The 22,342-nt window shown below is 33.5% G+C and overlaps 1 protein-coding gene across 1 annotated transcript in view; it reads left to right on the top strand.

Annotated features, from left to right (window-relative positions):
- Positions 1 to 15,330: 15,330 nt before the first annotated feature.
- The window catches only part of LOC150100629 (ubiquitin carboxyl-terminal hydrolase 3-like), a 301,152-nt gene continuing 294,140 nt past the window's right edge, over positions 15,331 to 22,342 (top strand). Inside the window, exon 1 of the mRNA XM_090401701.1 lies at positions 15,331 to 15,506. Within this exon, the coding sequence (XP_090257827.1) occupies positions 15,419 to 15,506 (88 nt within the window). The 5' untranslated portion in view covers positions 15,331 to 15,418. The remainder of the gene's footprint in view (positions 15,507 to 22,342) is intronic.

Raw genomic sequence — 22,342 nt, 5'->3', positions numbered from 1 at the left:
GATGGCATTTGTTAGCCGTCTCTTCACTGTGTGGCAAGTAACTTAGTGATAGCCATGGGACAGTTATATCTAATTGACTGCTGGTGGCAATTGAACTGCTCACTGTGCTCCCAAAAGCGAGATAGAGCTAAAACGACTCCCCTGGGAATAGAAGGCATTAGATGATTTATATATACAGGGTGTTCGGGATAAATTTGACAGTTTCGTAAGGAAAAAGAAAATCTTCTTTGTATCTATTAAATTTAATGAATTGACAAAAAAACATTACAGGCAGAGTTAATTACAATACTATCAACAAGATTTACTCAAAATAACCACCATTAGCATCGATCACAGCTTCAATTCTGCTTCGGAACCTCGAACAAGCTGATGCTACAGTCTCCCTGGGAAGGGCCGCAAAAACTGTTTTAATTTTATCCATTAACTGGGCTTTTGTATTACTGGAAGTGCGATTGGTGTCTTTTTCAACTGCGCCCCATACAAAATAATCCATGGGGTTAAGGTCTGGGGAGTTTGGAGGCCAAACATTTGGACTGGTGAAGTCGTAGAAATTTTCAGACAACCATTTTTGACTTTTCCCAGAGGTGTGGCAAGGGGCCGAATCCTGCTGCCATACATACGGCCTACCATTGGCTACCCTTGTTATCCAGGGCTTGACTACAGTTAGCAACTCCACGAACAAAGCCCGAATTCCAATGCCAGGGTTCTTCAACACCTGTTCCTGCAGATTTGCGAGGAATTCTGCTGTACGAACTCAATCAGATCGTCTGCTAGGGATCTTTCTTCTTGCTACATCCTCGTAGTCACCATTGCAAGTCTCTAGTTCATGCCTGATTGTTTTTACTGTATTCAGGGAGCATTGGGCAGCAGTCGTAATATCCTTATTTTGATGGTGGGCACGAATCATCATGATACAAGTTATTCTCTTCCATGATTCAGGTGGGTTCCAGCTATCCATCCTTTCTGACATCTTGTATATGAATGAAGAAGGGTCCAAACTTTTAAATGAAGAGAAGTGTGTGTTAATACATGTAACTTATGGAAAAATATAATTAATTATAAATATGTCAAATTTATCCCGAACACCCTGTATATGTAGAAAGTTTTTTACCTTGGGTATAATATATGTTAAAGATGACAAGCTATTTTAAATCTAGTTTTACTCCATTTCCCAAGTAAGCTAACAGTTGGGAAATGGAGTTAAACCAGGTATAAAATAGATTGGCATCTTTAACATATATTATGTTCAAGGTAAAGAACATTCTATATCTATCTCTCATCCTGAGATTTTTATTTAATAAGGTCAAAGCACCTTATGGTAACTTGGGTTGGTAAAATACTTATAAACTCTGTGTTCATTACCCTTGGTATTTCTATCCTGGTATTTCTATATATATGTATATGTATATATATATATATGTGTATATATATATATATATACATATGGGAATAAATTTTTAACTTGGGTATATTGTATATTAGGATAACCAAGCAATTTTATATGCTTGGTTATTTTAGCTCCTAATCCCAAGTATGCAAACAATTAAGTTTGCGCCTGAAACAAAGTTCAAGTCTAAAGATGGTACAACACCTGTGCAACTCATTGTAAAGGTGGGTAAAGCTCTGATCACTATTCTTAGTATTTTCCCATAATGTAAAGCACATCTCACTAGAAGATGTATACTGCAATGCATTATGGGTGGGGTCACTACCCAGACCGGTTTCAACCTTTTTTGAGGTCTCTTCAGTGAGTAGCTAGACCCTAAATACCAAGGTTTTAGTAATACAAAGCCTTATCAACTTTACCTATATAAGTTGCAACAAGGTGTATTAAGTTTTAATAAAAATCTCTGGAGGAGATATTGATGGGAATAAATTTTTAACTTGGGTATATTGTATATTAGGATAACCAAGCAATTTTATATGCTTGGTTATTTTAGCTCCTAATCCCAAGTATGCAAACAATTAAGTTTGCGCCTGAAACAAAGTTCAAGTCTAAAGATGGTACAACACCTGTGCAACTCATTGTAAAGGTGGGTAAAGCTCTGATCACTATTCTTAGTATTTTCCCATAATGTAAAGCACATCTCACTAGAAGATGTATACTGCAATGCATTATGGGTGGGGTCACTACCCAGACCGGTTTCAACCTTTTTTGAGGTCTCTTCAGTGAGTAGCTAGACCCTAAATACCAAGGTTTTAGTAATACAAAGCCTTATCAACTTTACCTATATAAGTTGCAACAAGGTGTATTAAGTTTTAATAAAAATCTCTGGAGGAGATATTGATGGGAATAAATTTTTAACTTGGGTATATTGTATATTAGGATAACCAAGCAATTTTATATGCTTGGTTATTAACCAAGTTATTAATAACCTTGGTTATTAATAACCAAGCATATAAAATTGCTTGGTTATCCTAATATACAATATACCCAAGTTAAAAATTTATTCCCATCAATATCTCCTCCAGAGATTTTTATTAAAACTTAATACACCTTGTTGCAACTTATATAGGTAAAGTTGATAAGGCTTTGTATTACTAAAACCTTGGTATTTAGGGTCTAGCTACTCACTGAAGAGACCTCAAAAAAGGTTGAAACCGGTCTGGGTAGTGACCCCACCCATAATGCATTGCAGTATACATCTTCTAGTGAGATGTGCTTTACATTATGGGAAAATACTAAGAATAGTGATCAGAGCTTTACCCACCTTTACAATGAGTTGCACAGGTGTTGTACCATCTTTAGACTTGAACTTTGTTTCAGGCGCAAACTTAATTGTTTGCATACTTGGGATTAGGAGCTAAAATAACCAAGCATATAAAATTGCTTGGTTATCCTAATATACAATATACCCAAGTTAAAAATTTATTCCCATCAATATCTCCTCCAGAGATTTCTATTAAAACTTAATACACCTTGTTGCAACTTATATAGGTAAAGTTGATAAGGCTTTGTATTACTAAAACCTTGGTATTTAGGGTCTAGCTACTCACTGAAGAGACCTCAAAAAAGGTTGAAACCGGTCTGGGTAGTGACCCCACCCATAATGCATTGCAGTATACATCTTCTAGTGAGATGTGCTTTACATTATGGGAAAATACTAAGAATAGTGATCAGAGCTTTACCCACCTTTACAATGAGTTGCACAGGTGTTGTACCATCTTTAGACTTGAACTTTGTTTCAGGCGCAAACTTAATTGTTTGCATACTTGGGATTAGGAGCTAAAATAACCAAGCATATAAAATTGCTTGGTTATCCTAATATACAATATACCCAAGTTAAAAATTTATTCCCATCAATATCTCCTCCAGAGATTTTTATTAAAACTTAATACACCTTGTTGCAACTTATATAGGTAAAGTTGATAAGGCTTTGTATTACTAAAACCTTGGTATTTAGGGTCTAGCTACTCACTGAAGAGACCTCAAAAAAGGTTGAAACCGGTCTGGGTAGTGACCCCACCCATAATGCATTGCAGTATACATCTTCTAGTGAGATGTGCTTTACATTATGGGAAAATACTAAGAATAGTGATCAGAGCTTTACCCACCTTTACAATGAGTTGCACAGGTGTTGTACCATCTTTAGACTTGAACTTTGTTTCAGGCGCAAACTTAATTGTTTGCATACTTGGGATTAGGAGCTAAAATAACCAAGCATATAAAATTGCTTGGTTATCCTAATATATATACATATATATATATACATATATATATATGTGTATATATATATATATATATAATAATTATAAATGTTTATAATTGTAATATTTATAATTATAATAATTAAAAATATATCATCATCATCAACATCATGCGTATCAAGTATTTTGGTGTAGCATGGCCTGTTGCAGCCTTAGAAATCACTATTTAAGAAGACATCCTGGTTTTCTTTTTCCTAATGGCTTGTACTTTAAGGGGTGGTTTTTAAATCTTTCTGTTTTAATTCTTTGAACGTGTTCCATCCATTTATATTTATATTTTTTAATTTTTTCCATTACTGGTTCTTGGTTTACTTCTTTCATAATTTCTTCATTTCTTTTGTGATTAAATAGGTTAACCTTTGCAGTTTTCCTCATAAACTTCATTTCTGCTGTTGTTAATCTTTTGTTTGTCTTTTTGTTTTATTGTTCAGATTTCACTTCCATACATTAAGACTGGTAGGGCTAATGTATTGTATACTTTTAGCCTGGTTTGTTTTTGAACTAGGTTTTGTTTAAAAATAGAGTTAATTACACCTGTTATTTTTAAATATTTTGCAATTTTTACCTTTATATCTTTTTCATTTTCATATGTGATCATACAACCTAGGTAGTTAAATGAATTCACTTGTTCTAAGATCTTGTTATCTATTACTATCTTAGTTCTTGCTGGATCTTGTCCTTTAAAGGCCATAGCGTTTGCTTTTTCTGTTGATATTATCATACCATAATCTTTGAATATCTCATTTAGATCTAAAATAGCTTTCTGTAAGTTATCTTCATAATTTGCAATAATTATTTAGTCGTCAGCGAAGAGGAGAAAGTTTAATTCCTTGATGTAAATTTTTATTCCATTTTATTATTATTTCATTTAAGTAGATATTAAAAAGAGTTGCTCAGAAGGGACATCCCTGTCGGACCCCTTGGTTTATCTCTATCCTATATGATAGCTCGTGATTTAATATTATTTCTATTTGATTATTTTCATATATACCTGTGATAGCTTTTAGGATATTATTTTGTATTTGTCTTTCTTTTAATATGTTAAATAATATTTCTTTTAACTGTGTCAAATGCTTTTTCAAAGTCAATAAATGCAATATGTGTTTCTAAATTGTATTCTCTTCTTTTCTCTATTATTAATTTTAGGCAAAAGGCTGGGTTTGCTACCTTAAGGCTTCTGAACTAGCCTTCTTCTGAATTTAAACCCACAGGAGGAATAGGGTATATTGAAGGGGGAAAGTGTAGATTATAGAAGAATTATAGTAAGATTTATTGAGAGGGCATAGTTGTAAGGCCAGAAATGAAAAGACCCCATGGCCCTCGTGTACTGTAATAGCATAAGGATCATAAAATAAGAAGAGTTGGCTGATAAGGCCTAATAGGAAAGATTTAAAGTAAGTAGATCTTCCTCAAAGTAGAAGAAGGAGAAGATAGATCCAGCTAGGTATTCATGGGAGTGCCGCTTCCCTTACAATCAAGGTGATTGCCCCTTATGGCTCTGTTGATCCACGAGTCCTTACTCACTATATTTGGACCACCCCACCACACACACACACACACACACACACGCACATGGTGGGCTCCCCTATCTGCCATCCAGGGGATGCGCTTTCTAGGGGTAACTGTGAATCAACATGCATGTTGATTCACTTGATTTTATCTGTACACTACGATACCTTTTTTCTACAGCAATCTTTTTAAGAGTTTTAGTAACATGTTGGTTTCAAATATCTAATGTCTCTCTGTAAAATAGCTAAATTCTAACAGTATTGTGACTTTTCAGGTGAAATTTTCTCCACTAAAATTCTGGCTATTAATTTAATGCCCGAGAGGTGACAATTTCTTGAAATATTTGAGGGCTTGCACGAACAAATAAGACTTTTAATTCACTGAGTCAAAAAAAAGTCTGGTTAGTTTGTGGAATGAAATTTCACAAGAAAAAAATGTTATGGTCTTCCTTAAATTTGTATAACACATCAGTGACACCCAATTTGTTCATTTAAATTTACACATTTCATTTGAGTGAAATATTATTTACAAATTGTATTTACTAAATCTAACATACAGAAAATAAATAAAGTGAAAAATACAATCTATTTTTTGTTCGTTAAATTTGCACTGTAGTTCAACGGTTCTTCCCATGTTTGTGGAATTGCCATTATGTGGTTTTTGACAACATGAATCCCATCTGAAAGTTAATTTTCATTTGGTGATCATTGGGAATTTATTACTGTAGTAAAATTAAGGGTTGCATATTTATTTTTTTGAAACCAATACATATATTTCTGAGCATTATTAAAAGCACAGAATCTTTTGTTATGTTTCCACAAACATTTAAAAGTACATGTTATGTTTTTATGTTTTGGACATCCAATTTCATTTAAATTAAGAACAGGCCTCCCTATTAACCTCATCAATATTTTTGATTTTTCTCCTCCTTTGGCGAGTAACATTTGATATTTGCATGTTGATTCCATCATCCAATTTCTTAGTTTGTCCAGTGATAGAGAACCAATTTCCCACTTCAGCCGATGGTTATATTTTATTAACCATCAGCTGAAGATGGTTAATGTTTTTTAACTCTTTCAGGTAATTCTTTCCAACTACAAGGTGATTTTGTCAATGCATACCTTACAATAATTCCATCAGAAATACAAATTTTTTAGGAAATAAATTTGTGGTCTTATTCAAAGGAAATTGTACATCAATTATAGCAATGATAACCGAAAATTTGTATTTTTCATCCAATGTAGATTTTGCATGTTCGTTTTCCTTCATTCTTCTTTTTACATTTCTTCTTTGGGCACCACAAATAAATCATTATTTATTATAATTATTATTATCCTTTCACTGATTATTAGGTGTGATCTTATATTTTATGTTAACTTTCTGTTACCAAATTCTGAACAATTAGAACTTTTCACAAAGAAACTTTCAAAGAATTTTGTGGCTCACCCATTATTTTTACATTACCGAACACAAAACACCACAACACAATACAGCAGCTGCAGTGGATGAACGATTACCTTAAGTCCAAAGTCACTCGACTCTATGGTTTTTCTTATAATACTGTTTACCCTGACTATGCCCTACCTTGACTGTTCCTTCAAAAATGAACCTTTTGCGCTGATGACTCAACAACATGTTTTTGCATGCTGTTGGATATAGTATTGGTGTGTTTTTATTTTACTTTGTATGGGAAAAGGTAAAATATGTATTTACGTTATCTGGAGAGTACAAACATTTTTTCTATACCAAACTTTAAGAGTTTAAGTCACGTTTATGGGTTAATTATCTGCTGTCTCTCTGTAAAACAACCAAATTCTAACAGTTCGGATTTTCGGTGAAAACGAATTATTTTCAGATAACTCAAACAATGTCAATAGGTAGCATTAGACAATTTCTAAAAAAATCAATTACATGGATATCAGTTTTTCAACACTTTTCCCCCATTCTTGGCATTAATTTCACAGTAGTGATTTTTTTTACAATAATTAAACAGAATTGCAGTAAGGTATAAAGTTGTGGATTCAAAGATCAATTTCTAATCAGAATAACTGAGTAAAAAATTCGCTGTGGAAAAACACAACAACAAATGCGCACATCTTTGTTCATTTAAGTTTACAAATGCATATTTTATTTTACTGAAATACTCTTTACAAGTATATTCACAGAGAAAAATTCAAAACATGTAATTACCTGAAAATATTTCACAATATTTAGTTTACACTCTTAACATTTTCCAAAGAGTTCAATGAATAAAATTTTTGTTACTCACTGTTTCTTGGTTACATTACATCAAAATAGCTGGTCATGCAAAACAGTTTTTAAATCTGATACCATGGTAAGCACAGCTCCACACATTTGATATTGTGTCAGTCTGGAAATGACACTATGCCTCCCTAAACATTCTTTGTATTCTTTTCTCACCAAATATACACAAACAGTTTTTGTAAAATGTTTGTAAATGTCCCAAAACAAAGAATCTTTATCGAATTGAATAAAATCTTGAAAATGTAATTTTAACATTGATGAATTTAAATAATTAGCGATAATTTTCCCCATGATACGAATAGCTGGTCATTCAGTTTTCAAAAATAGTAAATGATTATCAATGTCATACATTTTTGGTGAAAATCTCTGAGTTTCTTCATAACTAATAGAAAAAACTTTACTTCCATCAGCTCGTGTATCATCAAGTATTACTTCGCCATCTTGGCTTTTCAGAATATAACACTCACTGAGGTCCATTTCGTAGTCAACTCTTCTTTGTAACTAACCGAGAATATCAGACCATTTCCTGCATAACTTTTCCCAAGTGGTCCTGGATGAATACATCACAATGTATGTGTCTTCTAAAATAATAATCGGTTTCCATCCCTTTAAAGCTATGTGAAGAGTTTTGTCTCGTGCTATTTTCCTTTAGATAGAAAATTTCAATGACTTCTGTGGCTTTCCCATTATTTTTCTTTACTTTCCTGAACACAGAACACCACAACAAAATACAATAACTGCACTGGATAAACGAATTGCCATAACTGGGAAGACATGACTCGTTTGTTTTTCCTTATAGTACTGTTTACCTGACCCTTAACCCTGACCGTTCCTTCCAAAATGAAACTTTCAAGTAAATGATTCACAGACATGTTTCTACATGCTGTTGGATATGATGTTGATGTAAGATTATCTTACTTTGAGACATCAAAGGGCAAATCTTATCTCTGTGGCTGGAAGTGTACTCTATATTAGTTGTCTTATTATGTTAAGTATTTTATCCTCAAAAATTGTTTTAGATGTTAGACTATGTGACTAGTTCTCTTACTCATATGTCTGAAATTGTTAGGATGGGAAAAAATAGCATTAGGTGGTGGAAGTGAAAAGTTAGTCAAGAGGGTGACAGAGGTCATCCCTGCAATGCTCCCCACCCCCCTAACCCCATCATCTCCTATTCTTCCCCTCTCCTGCAGAAGATGTCTGCTCAGGCTAGTGGAGATGAGCGAGCTCATCATTTGCAGATATCTTTTAGTGATGTCACCTCCAAATGATACTGATAATTTTGGAGGGGGAAAAATTCCAACTGATACTGATAAATGCAGATTGAAAAAAAGAAAGAAACGCTTCCCTGTAATGCTACCCTACTCCATACTCTAACCCCTCATCCCTTCTCCTCTAGAAAATGTCTGCTCAGCCTAGTGGAGATGAGTGAGCTCCTCATTTTCAGATATCTTTTAGTGATGTCATCTCCAAATGATAATAATAATTTTGGAGGTAAAAAAACACGTTTTTCCCCTCCAACGCATCACGCAAATGCTAGTATTTCATTGTAGCACAATGACAGTATGAAAGGTTGTAACTGTGGTTGTCGTTGAGATATAGGGGTTGAGCATTGGCAGCTCATGGCTTGAAATCTTGGTGGTGCTGCAACTTTTGAAATATACATACACACTGTAAGTACAGTGTACATGCGTTTGGATAAAATATCAAAATTATGCTAAAAATTAAAAAAAAATGAAATATGAAACAATATTGATTATTTTTGATAAAATTATATAGGTTAGTATAATTAAAAATTACTTAAAAATAAAATCCATTATCATACCCCAAATAATATTCTGAAATAAAAACTATAACAAATGTTATGTCTTTAATTGTAATGTCAAAATATTTAAAGAGATGGAGTAAACATGATAAGCACTAGGAACATTCTACTACTGGCGCAAACTGCATATAAACAATAGTGGAACTGTGCGATAGACAGTGCCGCATTATGCTAATAGCTCGCATCTGACTATGACGTGCTTATGCTTACATGCATAGCAATATAACACTGTGTAAACACAGTGCTGCTAGCATCCTTCACTCTCCTAAGTTCTACAAGATAAATTTTTGTTATTTTTCATACAAAATAAGAGAATTGTTTAGGATTGTTGATGATAAAATTAAATATTACAAGCAAATATATAATAAATTATTAAATATATTTATATATCGAGAAAAATTAGGGGTGCTGCAGTTCTTCAGTGCCTATGCACGAGCTGCCCCTGGGGTTGAGAATGATTTCTTTTGATTCTGTTATCTTTCTTTCTAATTCGTTATGGCAAAGGAAAATGTTATTAGACTTGTCCCAACTGTATGGCTAAGGTATTCTTCATTAGAATCAGTCTAGAACAGAACATGAATAGACAAAGTACTGGCTCGCATTCTCCTGTAATTGACTTCTCTCTTATGTTCTTCAATGCGTAACTGGATCGATTTCTCTGTTTGGCCAAAGTATGGTATATCACTCTTGCACCAAATCTGGTTAACACTGAGATATTTAAGGTTGTGAGATCTAGGTTTTGGATAACTCACTAAGGTGCGGATTTTTTTGGAACAGGAGTAAATAAAGTTCTTACATAGTATATCCTAAGAACCTTGGCCAGTTTGGGTGAGACAGAGCATATCTATGGTATAGAAATATTACCTTTCACCCTATTAGTCTCTCTTCATTATTGAGAGCTGGTGGATTTAATAGGAATTTGTAAATTGTTTTTTGTGAATAACCATTTAGTTGAAAAGTAGACCTGAGAAAATTGAGTTCTTTCTTAAGTTCTAACTCCTCATCAAGAAGAGGTCGAGCACGATATGCTAGGGTAGAAATGATTCCAAACTTTTGAGGAGGATAATGATGGAGTTGACCATGGAATTCACGGCCATGTCTCCAAATCATGAGAATGTCATCAATATATCTTTTCCAAATTCTTGGTTTTAAAGGATAAGAAGAGATGGCTTTAACTTCCAGATCTTCTAAATAGATGTTCGCAAGTATAAGTGACAGCGTATTTCCCATTGCAAAGACATAATTTTGTTTATAGATGGTGTCCTGAAAATTAAAGTATCCTGAGTGGATGCAATGAGTAAGGCCATTAACTTTTTAGATAATTTATCTTTGAGTAGTACAAGAACTTCGTCTCTAGGAACATTGGTAACTAAGGAGACTATATCAAAACTAGTCATGATTTCATCTTCCTTAATAATAATATATTTTATACATGAAACAAAATCTACAGAGTTTTTAATAAAAGATGATTTACCAGAAAAACATTTGAGAGATTTAGACAGATATTTTGAAAGGTAATATGTCGGAGAATCAATCCATTACGATAGGTCGAAGTGGGGTATTTTCCTTATGAATTTTAGGTAGTCCATATAATCGTGGTATAAGCAGATGGAGAGAACGAAAAGAATGGCGTATTTTCTAGGTAGTTCAGAGGTAGTTCTCATAGATTGTTGGTCCGGTTGTGGAGTTCACGGGAGGGATCTCTTTCTCTCGAGGATCGAATAAGTGTCACTCCGTAACAATTCCATCATCTTGTTATGATATTAATCAATGTTAAGAACAACTTTGGCGTTGTCTTTATCCGGGGGGAAGAATAATTATATTCTTGTAGTTTTGTAACTTCTTAATAGCCTGCGTTCCGATGAAGAGATATTGTCTGTAGGGGGTTTGGCGTTATTGATGAGAAAATGGATTCATTGCGGAGCAGGTTTGCCTCCTGGGTAGGAAGAAAGCAGGTAGCTTTTGCGATCTTTGTAAGTAATAATTCTTTAGAAATAGATCGAGAAGATAAAACAAAATTAGGCCTTTACTGAGGACACTTTTCTCTGCATCGGAAAGATTATAACTTGATTTTTTAATAACAACTTTGTCGGGATGGATGTGTGGTTTCGAAGAAGTTGAGTTTCTTTGTATTTGTTTAAGGTCTTCGAATTTTCTAATAAGTTTCAGTTTATTCTCATTTTGAATCCTGGCGGCTTGAGATTCACTCCTCACTTTAAGAAGATTCCAATTGTCACTATCTAGTGATTGTTCAATTTTTCGAGATAACGTGTTTTTTTTTTACTAAATAAAAAAGCCAGAGTGCGTTTAGTATCAGATATCCTCTCGGTGAGATCTAACCTTGCTCTATGGTTAATCCTTCTAGCCCGTTCCATTTTGATGTTTTCTTTAAAGGAGATAAACTTAGGAAAGATGGCATGCAATTTACAGTGCTTGAGAAACACTAACCTGATGATATTCAGGCCTATCCTTCATGTCATAAGCTTGAAATTTGGTGTTAAATACGTTTTTTTAAATAACTTTAAAAGAAAAAAAGCGTTTTAGTTAGTTTGCTTTTTAAAGCCTTCAAGATTATTTTCGGACTGTTTTGAATCCTAAAAGGCTTTGGCTAGTGAAACAAACAAACAAACAAAAACATAAATCCAGCAAACACTAGTTCCTGACCAGCAGAGCCCTTGTCTTAATGGTTCAATGTCGAAGGTTGTTAGCTCATAAACTCTCTGGTCTCTTTATGAAACTTTCTTCTGTTTGTATATTCGATTATGAAATAAAGATAGATTTATAATATACTCTATTTCTGTTATTAGACTTAATAAAATGAAATATAAAGGTATTATTTCTGGGAAAATTCCCATGTTACTCCTCAAAAATAAACTAATCAAATTATTTTGATTATTTTTAATGGTTAATATTGCCTACTGTTGTTTAGGAATTCCCCCTTTTTTACTATGTGATTGTCTCTTTACCCAAAAAACTAGGGCATTACTGAAGTGTTATAAAACTAATATATGAAGAATAAAAAAATACAGGAGAAATTTTGGACATACCCTTTTGGATATTGTCTTCTGTTTCCTTATTTTGGTGATGTGCCTTCATATGCTGTTAAAAGAAGGTTTTTTTTTCTGGAGAATTGGGGGTAAAGCAATGTGGGAAAATTATTTGAAAGAAAACGGGTTTTTGATATATCTATAATAATATTATTATTATTAAGGGTGGGTAACGTTTTGGTAGGGGGGTGACAGAAGGATCTGAAGATAGAAATTATTTTTTTGGGGGAAAGAAGAGGGATTTAAGTTAAAAAGTCGGGGTGGGAATTATCTCCACTTCTCTCACGAGTTTCGAAACATTTGTTGAAACGGCTCACATAATTAAATCCCAAATACTGTGTGCTAAGTTGCCTGAAGATAGGAGTTAAGTTCAAGTCTAGTCTGTGACTGGAGGAACTTTTACTTCCTTTTTCCACCGGGGTTCGCTTGAGATAATCGATCTCTGCCATTGGTAAGTGGTTTTTCCTCCCTGTAATCAGGATTTTCGTCCTGTCAACTTAAGAAAAACATTATTAACTTTATTTCAGACAATAACATATCCTATAATGGCTAGATATCAAGAGATGGTACTATTTGTATGGCGGTCTCTTCATCAGTTGTCGCTTATAATGAGTGGTAATCATGGGCCACCTATTTCTGATTGGCACCCGGTGGAGATTGAAGTGCCCACTCAATTTAAAAAAAGACAGATATGGTTAAACGTAGGCGATCATATTTCCTCGAGACAAAAACCGGACATTGGGATGCCAAAAACGGGATGGAGGTTATGTTTGGGACTCTAAATTGTTTACAATATATTCGATGTTCATGGCTAATTCTGTAACTGAAATATTATCTTTTTCAATTAAGCTAATGCATACTTGGAATGTAGACACTTCATCTCTTGCAAATGACAGCCACAATTTCAAACAGGGATCTTCAAACAATTTTGGCAACATAACAGGAATTTTTTTTTTTTGAAAAAGAAAATAACAACGAAGCCCATCAAACATGCTTAAAATTCTTTCAATTGATGGAACCAAGGACAAAAATCTTGTATTTCACTCTTTAACAATGCGTAATTCAAACTCACAAAGGTTTTTTAGTTCTTCAACTCTGGCTGTGAATATATTGAAGTATTTGTATACTTTCACTGCAAAACATTCAATATCAATCGGTAAACAGTCGACAGCACACTGGACACAATTGTGTATAATGTGTGCCCCACAACCAATACTGATAATTTTCCTCTTCATTTAGGTTTCAAGTTTATGCCGCACATTATTTTTGCCAAGTCTTTTGCAACCACCCAAATTGGTGTTCGTGTTCTCTGCACATAAAGCAACAATTTTGTTTTGTAATGCAGATTTGCCATTTACTTCCTTCAACATAGCACACTGTAGATCGGATGTTTCACCAGGTAAGGAAATAAATTCTGTAATTTTGTCTTGAACACCACAATTTGGCAAAACGTACCGCATAACGAGTGGAAAAAGTTTGATGTATTTTTTGTTTCACTCATCTGAACCGACTATAATGCGTTTTGTTTTATTCCAATCCTCTATGACTTCTCCCAATACGTATGGTGATAAAACGTTGGTAATTCTTACTTCTGATTTGGTATACATGCTGAATAAAATTTTGGTTCATAAATTTTATTTATCAATGTTTACAAGCGATCATTTGCGCGAAAACTTTGACCGTGATGCACAGTATGATAAGCAACAAGAGCTTCACTTGCTGCAATTTTATCGCTTTTACTATCACCATCGCATCTCACCATAAACTAGCTGATGTTTTTAACTGAAGCCAGAGCCTTTTCAGCATCCGTATGTTTCTGGCTACGTAGATGTTAGTTGATGTCGCTTCTGTCTCAGCAAGCAACGGAAAAATGGACATTACAATGTTGGCATACCACTTTTGTTCCATTACTACACAGATTGTCCAGTTTAATAAATTAGAATTCTTTCTGGAGATCGTTATTAAAACTTCAGTTTTGTCTCTTTGACATTGCAAGGATAGAATTAAAGCTGTAAAAAACACAAAACTTTAAAAAATAAGACTAAAAAGTTTATAAAATATGAAATATAAATCACTGGCATTGAATAACAAAGCCACCAGTTAGCATACAGGTAAAACAAAAACTAACGCTACAACTAAAACTAAAGCAGAACAGACGTCGCATCTGAGACGCGCAAGTGTTGCCAACCGATATTTTTTATTTTCTCTGAATAAATCACTGCAGATATCGATATTTAATATCGAATAATGCGACTCCATGGTTATACAAATTACCGTTATCCTTGATATTGATATATGATTATAGGTTGTGAATAATAATTTATGATTGACCAATATTAAAGTATATTTAGAGTTTTTATTAAAAACGGGACAAAATTATTATTATTATTATTCCTGATACCTCCAAGGAGTCCGAAGACTCATCGTGGGAGGACATCTACAACTGTCTCTGCACCTAACCTCTACTACGAATCATCTCTATCAACGCCATCTGCCGCCCACCTCCAACACCACCACAACTAGTAATTTTTGTCTGTAAATTGCGTGTGTTCTAAAGGGCCGATTTGTATGTATGCGGGATGAAAAACCCGAGTTTCCGGGAGAAAAAACCCTGCTACCTCCGTATGAGATCGGCTAACTCACCTTCGATTGAAATCGACCAGATAAAGTTTTATTAAAAATTGACATTTTTAATAAAACGACGGGACAGCTCCGAAATATGAAAAAAAAAAACGGTACTGCCCCGTTCAAAACGGTACGTTTGGTCACCCCAGCTAAACGACTTTGCGTATTCATTCTAATTTAAGGGATAAAAGGTGTTAGCTGATTATTTTTATTATTATAAAAAAAATCAGCTTATGTGCTTCTTCACATAAGCTGATTATTTCATATGGAAAATGGTTAGCAATTTTCGATGTCCTGTTGGAATTCATCTCAGATGGCGCTGTATACAACTGCTTTTGTGAAATTTTCGAAAAGGGTGATGTTTGAGTAGCCGTGATGCTTTCTATTTGTTTGTTGTGTATGGTTTGTGGTAGTCGTGTTGTCATGCTGTTTTTTTGAAATGGAATGTCCCCATTTGAATAGATGTTTAAAATTTTTAAAGCCTCTTTATAAGAAAGAGCATTCAGTGTTTGAGTGGACGTGCTCAGGTATGTTGTACAGCTGTAATTGTTGGAAAGGGTATGATAATTTTCTTCGATAGTTAACTAGTGATCAAGAGATTCATCACACTGAAGTGTTTTATTTGAAAAAAAAAAAAAACCCAAAAAACTATATGTCTTTGTTATAGTCGTATTAGACGTTTTCTGCTGCAACTAGTCTTTTTCGTTCAAGTAATTCGATTCTTAACACCCGTATTACTTATTGGGGGTTAACCAATGGAAAGTTATCCAGCTTTCTGAAAAAGATGTGACCAACAAAATCTACATTTAAATGTGTCTCTATGCAACAGTCTTTCACTATCAAATCATGCTAATTATCGTCTTAGGCACTATATCTACATTGTTCGAATTTACTGTCAACATGTAACTCCTTTAAACTTGAATAATAAAGGATACGTGGTTTTCTTTTTTATCTTTCTTGTCAATTATTAATGTAATGAACGTTCCATTGCTTCGTGATCATTTTTAAATCAAAATAATAACACTTGCAAGCTTTTTTAAGAATTGATACGTTGGATATTCAGATAAAGATTATATGGCATCTCCACAGAGTCAGAGGACTCATCGCTGGAGGCTTGAAATTACAGTTCGCGATATTTTGAGGGGATCAATCTACATATAAGTATTGGGCTTACATTAAAATTTTTTTGTACTCAAATGCTAGGAGGTACCATATAAACATGTTTCAACAGGGAATAAAACAGGCTTGTAAATTACTCTGCAAAATTTTTTCTTTCTCTTAATCCAGCATATAAGTATCGTTATTATATGAATTTGCATTCATGCTTTGAAGATATTGCTAGTTAAAATGCAAGTAAAATACTATTTTTTCCAATTTCATAAATTTCTACCATATAATTCTACCATTATACTTTTTTGTGTGAGTGAATAGTACAATTCTAAAAAGTGGGATGGCAAAGTACTACATTTGCCTACCTATTTAACAGATGTATACCAACAAATGCACAATGGCATACCATTGTACCTTTGTTGGTATATTTCTGTTAAAAAGATTGATGTCAGATCTGTTCAACAGGTATTTTGCATACCCCCCCCTCCACACACACATACAATTGTTCTTTGATTTGTGATGTGACAGTCATCCTATTATCTTCACCAAAAGCCACTTCGCTCTTGTGAGATGTGGACCAGGGTATTGCTACCATTAAGGCTTTTTATGTTAATCTGTCATACATTCATACTCTGGGTGGGCTAAGGATTTTTCTATTTCCTTTATACATATATAAATTTTGTTTTTATTTATTTTTACATAGTTTTAAAACCTTGCTGTAAAGATGAAAAATTGAACTTTTTCAAGCCACTTATAGAGCTAGAAGCACAGAAAATTGAAGAAGAAGAAAAAGCAGAACAAGAAAATAAAGAAGTTGCCCCCCCCTCATGAAAAGTTTATAGGGGAAAAAACTGACAGTCATTTTCTTTTGTTAATAAAAATGGATTTCTGGAAATTGACCCTAACACACAGCAAGAGAGAGATTTAGCAAAGTAGACAGAATGATACACGCTGCAATTGCTTGTTGCAGAAAAAAGAAAAGCAAAATGTTCAGATTTTTAAAGAAGCCCATTCTCGCTCTCACCTCATTCTCCTGAAGATGAACCCAGATCATTCACAAATTCTGCATGTGGTGAACCATTCTCAGAATGCTTTGTTCCAATTCTTGAATTTGAAGATTTTTAATGTGGTTCCTGCCCATGAAATGTGTTGTTAGTAACTTATATAGGTTGGCTAAGGATTTTTTCTTCCATTTTTATCAATTATATATATATATATATATATATATATATATATATAAAATTTATTTTATTAATTATTTTTTTATTTATTACATAGTTAGGAAATCTTGCTCTAGAGACCAAGCACGGAACTTTTTTCAAGCCATTTCAGGCCTCCAATAAGTGGGATGGTGTTCTCACACCAGATGATGAAATTCATCATTCACCTAAAGGCTATCAAACATCCATATCCAAAGCCGGATTCAAACCTGCAGCCTGTTGGTTGGAGAGTGAGTATGCTTACCACCCAGCCAACCCCAGTTAATAATGCTGCAATTTGAAGAGTTACTCTTGTTCCTTGTGTTTCTAGATGGTTATTTTATATAAATATAAAGAACTACTACACACTCATGCTTCATTCCTTATTATACTTTCTATAAAGTAATTTTATGTTATGATTTGTACATTGTATTATTTCACTATACATAGAGTAAAACCAGTTAAAATATAACAAAGAAATTCATGTAAGTCAAGAACTGATTGTATATGAAAAGTATCCATCCACATACAAGTCCTGACTGACTTCCATAAGTCAGGACTGGTATGTGTGTGTATTATATACACTGGAATATCCTGTCTAGCCACTACTTTATAGTTGCTAGACAGGGTATTCCGAATGAACCATGGCAGATCATCCATCTGCTTTAACTGCCTGGAATGGTCCACTGCAAAACTTCTGCCAGGCATTTTCTAAATTTCAGCATAAGTAGATAACTCGCACTTCATTATTTTTGCTCTGCTATATAATTGTAGTTGTATTCTTCATATAATAACGTATTCCACAAGATATAAAAGTCCATTTGTAATCAGTATTTTTCATTTTGGTAATTTTGATCATGCATATATATATATATATATATATATATATATATGCATGATCAAAATTACATCAAAATATATATATATATATATTAGGAAAGGGATGAGTTTAATTCAGGCAATGCACTCACTGTATTTTATATTAATTTCTTTGGTCTGTTTGGAATCTTCTGATTAGTCTTAAGTTTGCTTTTGGTTTCCTTTCATAGTTACATGGTGATGCATTCAGTATGGTAAAGTTATGGAGATGACAGTTGTGGAGGAATAATTTTAATATAAACCAATATAATTACCTGACATTTTTGTTTTAATTAACGTTTTCTCTAGCCATATAGATAGCAGCACTCTAGCTTTGATGTTTTTTTTTCCTTTACCAGCAGTCAAGGAAAAAAACATTTGGTACAGTTGACAAATTAGTGATAATTTGGCATAGCATGCCTATTGTCTTATGTGTACTCCAGATAATATGACAGTCAAAACACTGAGTAATTATGCTTATCAATGCAAACCATAATTGGATAATTATGGTTTCTTAATTACTTTAACATGGTTGTCTCCATAATTTTACTGTAATGATTGTTTTTGGTTTAAGAACTAGAGTTCATCATTTGAGAAAAAACTTCTGCCACCATCTGAAAACCACCTCAGCTGAATGAAAACTCCTGGAAATAGTTGTATATTTAAATAATAATTTTTACCCAAGGCTTTTACACTTATTAACATAATTATTATTGACCATTTAATGATGTTCATTTTTACATAAACTTATCCACATCAGGGGTATTTTGATGTCAGTCAGTAAAAGCTGGTAATGTCTGAAAAATTAGATAATTATCAGAACTTTACATTGATTTTAAACAGTATGCTTTGTTCTTTTTGACCAATTACCTTGGAACCAGTTTTGTTAAAAATACTATCTATCTATACTATTTTAATATTTAGACACAAGAAACATTAATACTTTACAAATATTTCAGCTTGAAACCAACAAGCCATCATCGGTGTAGAAATAGTTATACAAGATAGAATGCTAACAGTGAATTATTTAAAATATTAGCTGTGTGTACATAAGATGTGACTACATCTAGATTATAATATTTAAAAAAAATAGTGATGACTAAGCAGAATGAGACTTCCATTATTTTTAGTAAAGACATACATACATACAGTCATTTTGATTTAAGTTCAGGAAGTGTAGTAAGACCTCGGCTCTTCCTTAAAGTAACATTGATGACAAGTTCATGACCAGAAGATTCTGTGTTCAGTATCTGCAACTTGCTAAGCTGAACTGACTTCTCAGCTTTAATATGAGCAATGCATGACTGATGTGCCTTATTTGTTTTTCTACAGAATGACCGGATTGTCCAAAATAAAGATTACAATGCTTGCAATAATGATAAATGTTTATAATGCATCAATACTTGGTAAATGTCTATAAGGGAAATAGGAGGCCATCTGTCCTTAAGAGAAAGGTAGGCAACATCAGAGTTTGAGAGGAAAGACCGTTGGTATCGAGTTATATTTCTTGGGGATTCTTGAAACAGATTCAGAGACACCACATGTTAGAAACTGGGACTTCGTGTATAGTTTCATGGAGTTGGTATATAGGAATCGGATCATGATATTCTGGTTGTTATGAATTTCTAGTTGATAAGTTTTGAGTATTGGAACATACAAACAGTATGCACAGGTTTTAGTAGATTTTTTATAATGTTGAGCTTTTGGGAAGGATGATGAGCTTGCTTAGGTAGAATGTAATGGCTATTGAAGGTTGGTTTTGGTATACAGAAGTAGTAAGTTCACCAGAAAGCAAAATTTCCAAAATAGGCCAGTTTACCTTCTATTTCAACTTCCAATATGAATTTTGCACAAGGATGTAGACCATTTATCTTTCTAGGAACATGAGGAGCATAATAATGCCAGATTGCAAATATATCATCAATGTAACGTACCCAGAATGATGGTTAGAGTTGCATTGAAGAGAATAAGATATCCTCAGAATGTTTCCACATAGAAATTAGCCAATGCAGAAGAGAGCGGACTGCCCATTTTCACCTGGAACATTTTAATTATATCTTATTCTCTTCAATACAACCCCAGCCATCCTTCTGGGTATGTCACACTGATGATATATTTGCAACCTGGCCTCATTCTCAAGAATGAACTCTGTGTTCCTAGAATAGATAAATTGCTACATCCTTGTATAAAACTCAAACTGTAAGTTGAAAAGGAGGGTAAACTGGCCTTTTTTTATCAGTTTGCTTTCTCCTTCTGGTGAATTTACTACTTTCATTCTGCACAAATCAGCTCATAATTTCCAAAAGCTGTACATCACAAAGAATCTCTAAACCCTGTGCATGTTGTTATTGTTGTTTGTTCCTGTCCTCAAACACCTTCAACTAGAAATTCATAACATCCAGAATATCATGCTCAAAAATGACTTCTTTAAAAACCAAATCCATGCTTTTTATACATCAGCTCAAAGAAACTAAAGAGCTGCAGTTCCTGACATCTCTAAACCTGCTTCAAGAATCTTAAAAAGATATAACTTGATATCAACGTTCTCTCTAATCAATAAACTCTGATGTTGACTACCTTCTTCTAAGCATTTTACCAAGTTTCATGTGATTGTAATCTTCCTTATTTTGATCAATCCAGGCATTCTGTAGAAAAACAATCGCTGGAGCATCAGTCCTATTTTGCTTATAAACCTGAGAAGCTTTGCATAATATGCTGTAGATGGCCCCTTTGTAGTGCATTTGGAAGAACAACAGTATGTTGCACCCTTTGGTTGGAAAAGACCTAAGTTCGATTCTCGTTGTGACAGGAGGAATCTTCATATGGGTTTTTTCAATTGAAGGTGAGTTAGCCAATCTCATACGGAGGTAACAGGGTTCCCTCCCCGAAACTCGGATTTTCATCCTGCATACAAGCAAATCAGCCTTCAGGACATACTCAGTTTACAGACAAAATACTAGTGGTGGTGGGCAGTAGATGGAAGTAACAGAGATAGTTGTAGAGTAGTTGCATTTCTATTGATGAGTCTTTGGATTCCTTGGAGGTATCATGAAATAATAATAAATACTGAGCATAGAATCTTCTGGTGTCACAAACCTAATTACTTCATTAATGTTGCTTTAAATATGAATGTTTATTTAAGGAACATGCTGAAGCCTAATTAATTCACTGCTCGAAGTTTAAAAATTGTATGTCTTTACTAAGATGTGGGAAAGTCTCATTCTTCTTAGTCATTACTGATTTATTTGTTTATTTATTATTATTTTTTTATATAAAGTATTATACCTGAGTGATTTAGAAATAGAGTAATTGTTGCCAAAAATCCCCTATTTTTTGAATATACATGGTTGAATCTCTACCTGAGTTGTGGATATTATTGACTGCTAGGCAAGAAAATGCTAGTCTCTGTAGAAATCCCCAGAGCTCATGCCACTTGGCACTATTTTAGTGCCTTAGGATATGAGGCTGGGAGGAGATTGAACTTTAAAAAAGGAGACTTGGATGAGGTTATAATCAGGGTCCTGTAAGTTCTGTTAATAATTTTCACCAGTCCTGTAGTTTTTTTTTTTTTCTATTTGTTGTGCACTGAATAGGCCTGTCTGGGAGTAAGTTACAGTATAAAGATGTTTTCTCTATCTTCAAATTTGCATTTGCTTGAACAGGATTTATTTGAAACCTTGAATGTGATTATCTCAGGTGATTTTTCATTTGCATAATTTCCTTAGAAATTTCTGTGATTTAAAGAAATAGGTTCTAATTTTGGCAGAAAGAGAGATGAGATCTTATAGATCTGTCTTTAGATATTTAATATATCTTATTCTTAGAGAATCATCTTGAAGACAATGACAAAAAAAAAAAAAGCCAGTATTACTTTATTTTTCCTGTGCTAAATTAGTCATGCAGCTTAGTTTTAAAATGGCAAATGAGATTTAAGTTATAGCAAGTAAATTATACTTGACAAGAATTTGTTTTATTCCCATATGAGTAAACAAAAGTTACATGTGAAGTAATTTTACAGCCAAGCTACTTATAGAGAGAGGTGACTCCACATCATATTTCTTTTTTAACTGAGATTTAAGTTATGTATAAATTAGTTTCAAATATTTAAATAAAGGCATATTCTAGTTTCCATGCAAAATAAGATCAGCAAGCATGTATTTTTTAAATCCCTACAATGATAGTTTTTGACAAAAATT

This window comes from Typopeltis vanoorti, chromosome 12 (assembly GCF_054136105.1).
Source record: "Typopeltis vanoorti isolate ZY-2024b chromosome 12, IOZ_Tvanoo_1.0, whole genome shotgun sequence".
NCBI lineage: Eukaryota > Metazoa > Arthropoda > Arachnida > Uropygi > Thelyphonidae > Typopeltis > Typopeltis vanoorti.
Note: the sequence above shows the minus strand (reverse complement) of the source record. Positions and strands in the feature narration are given on the sequence as shown.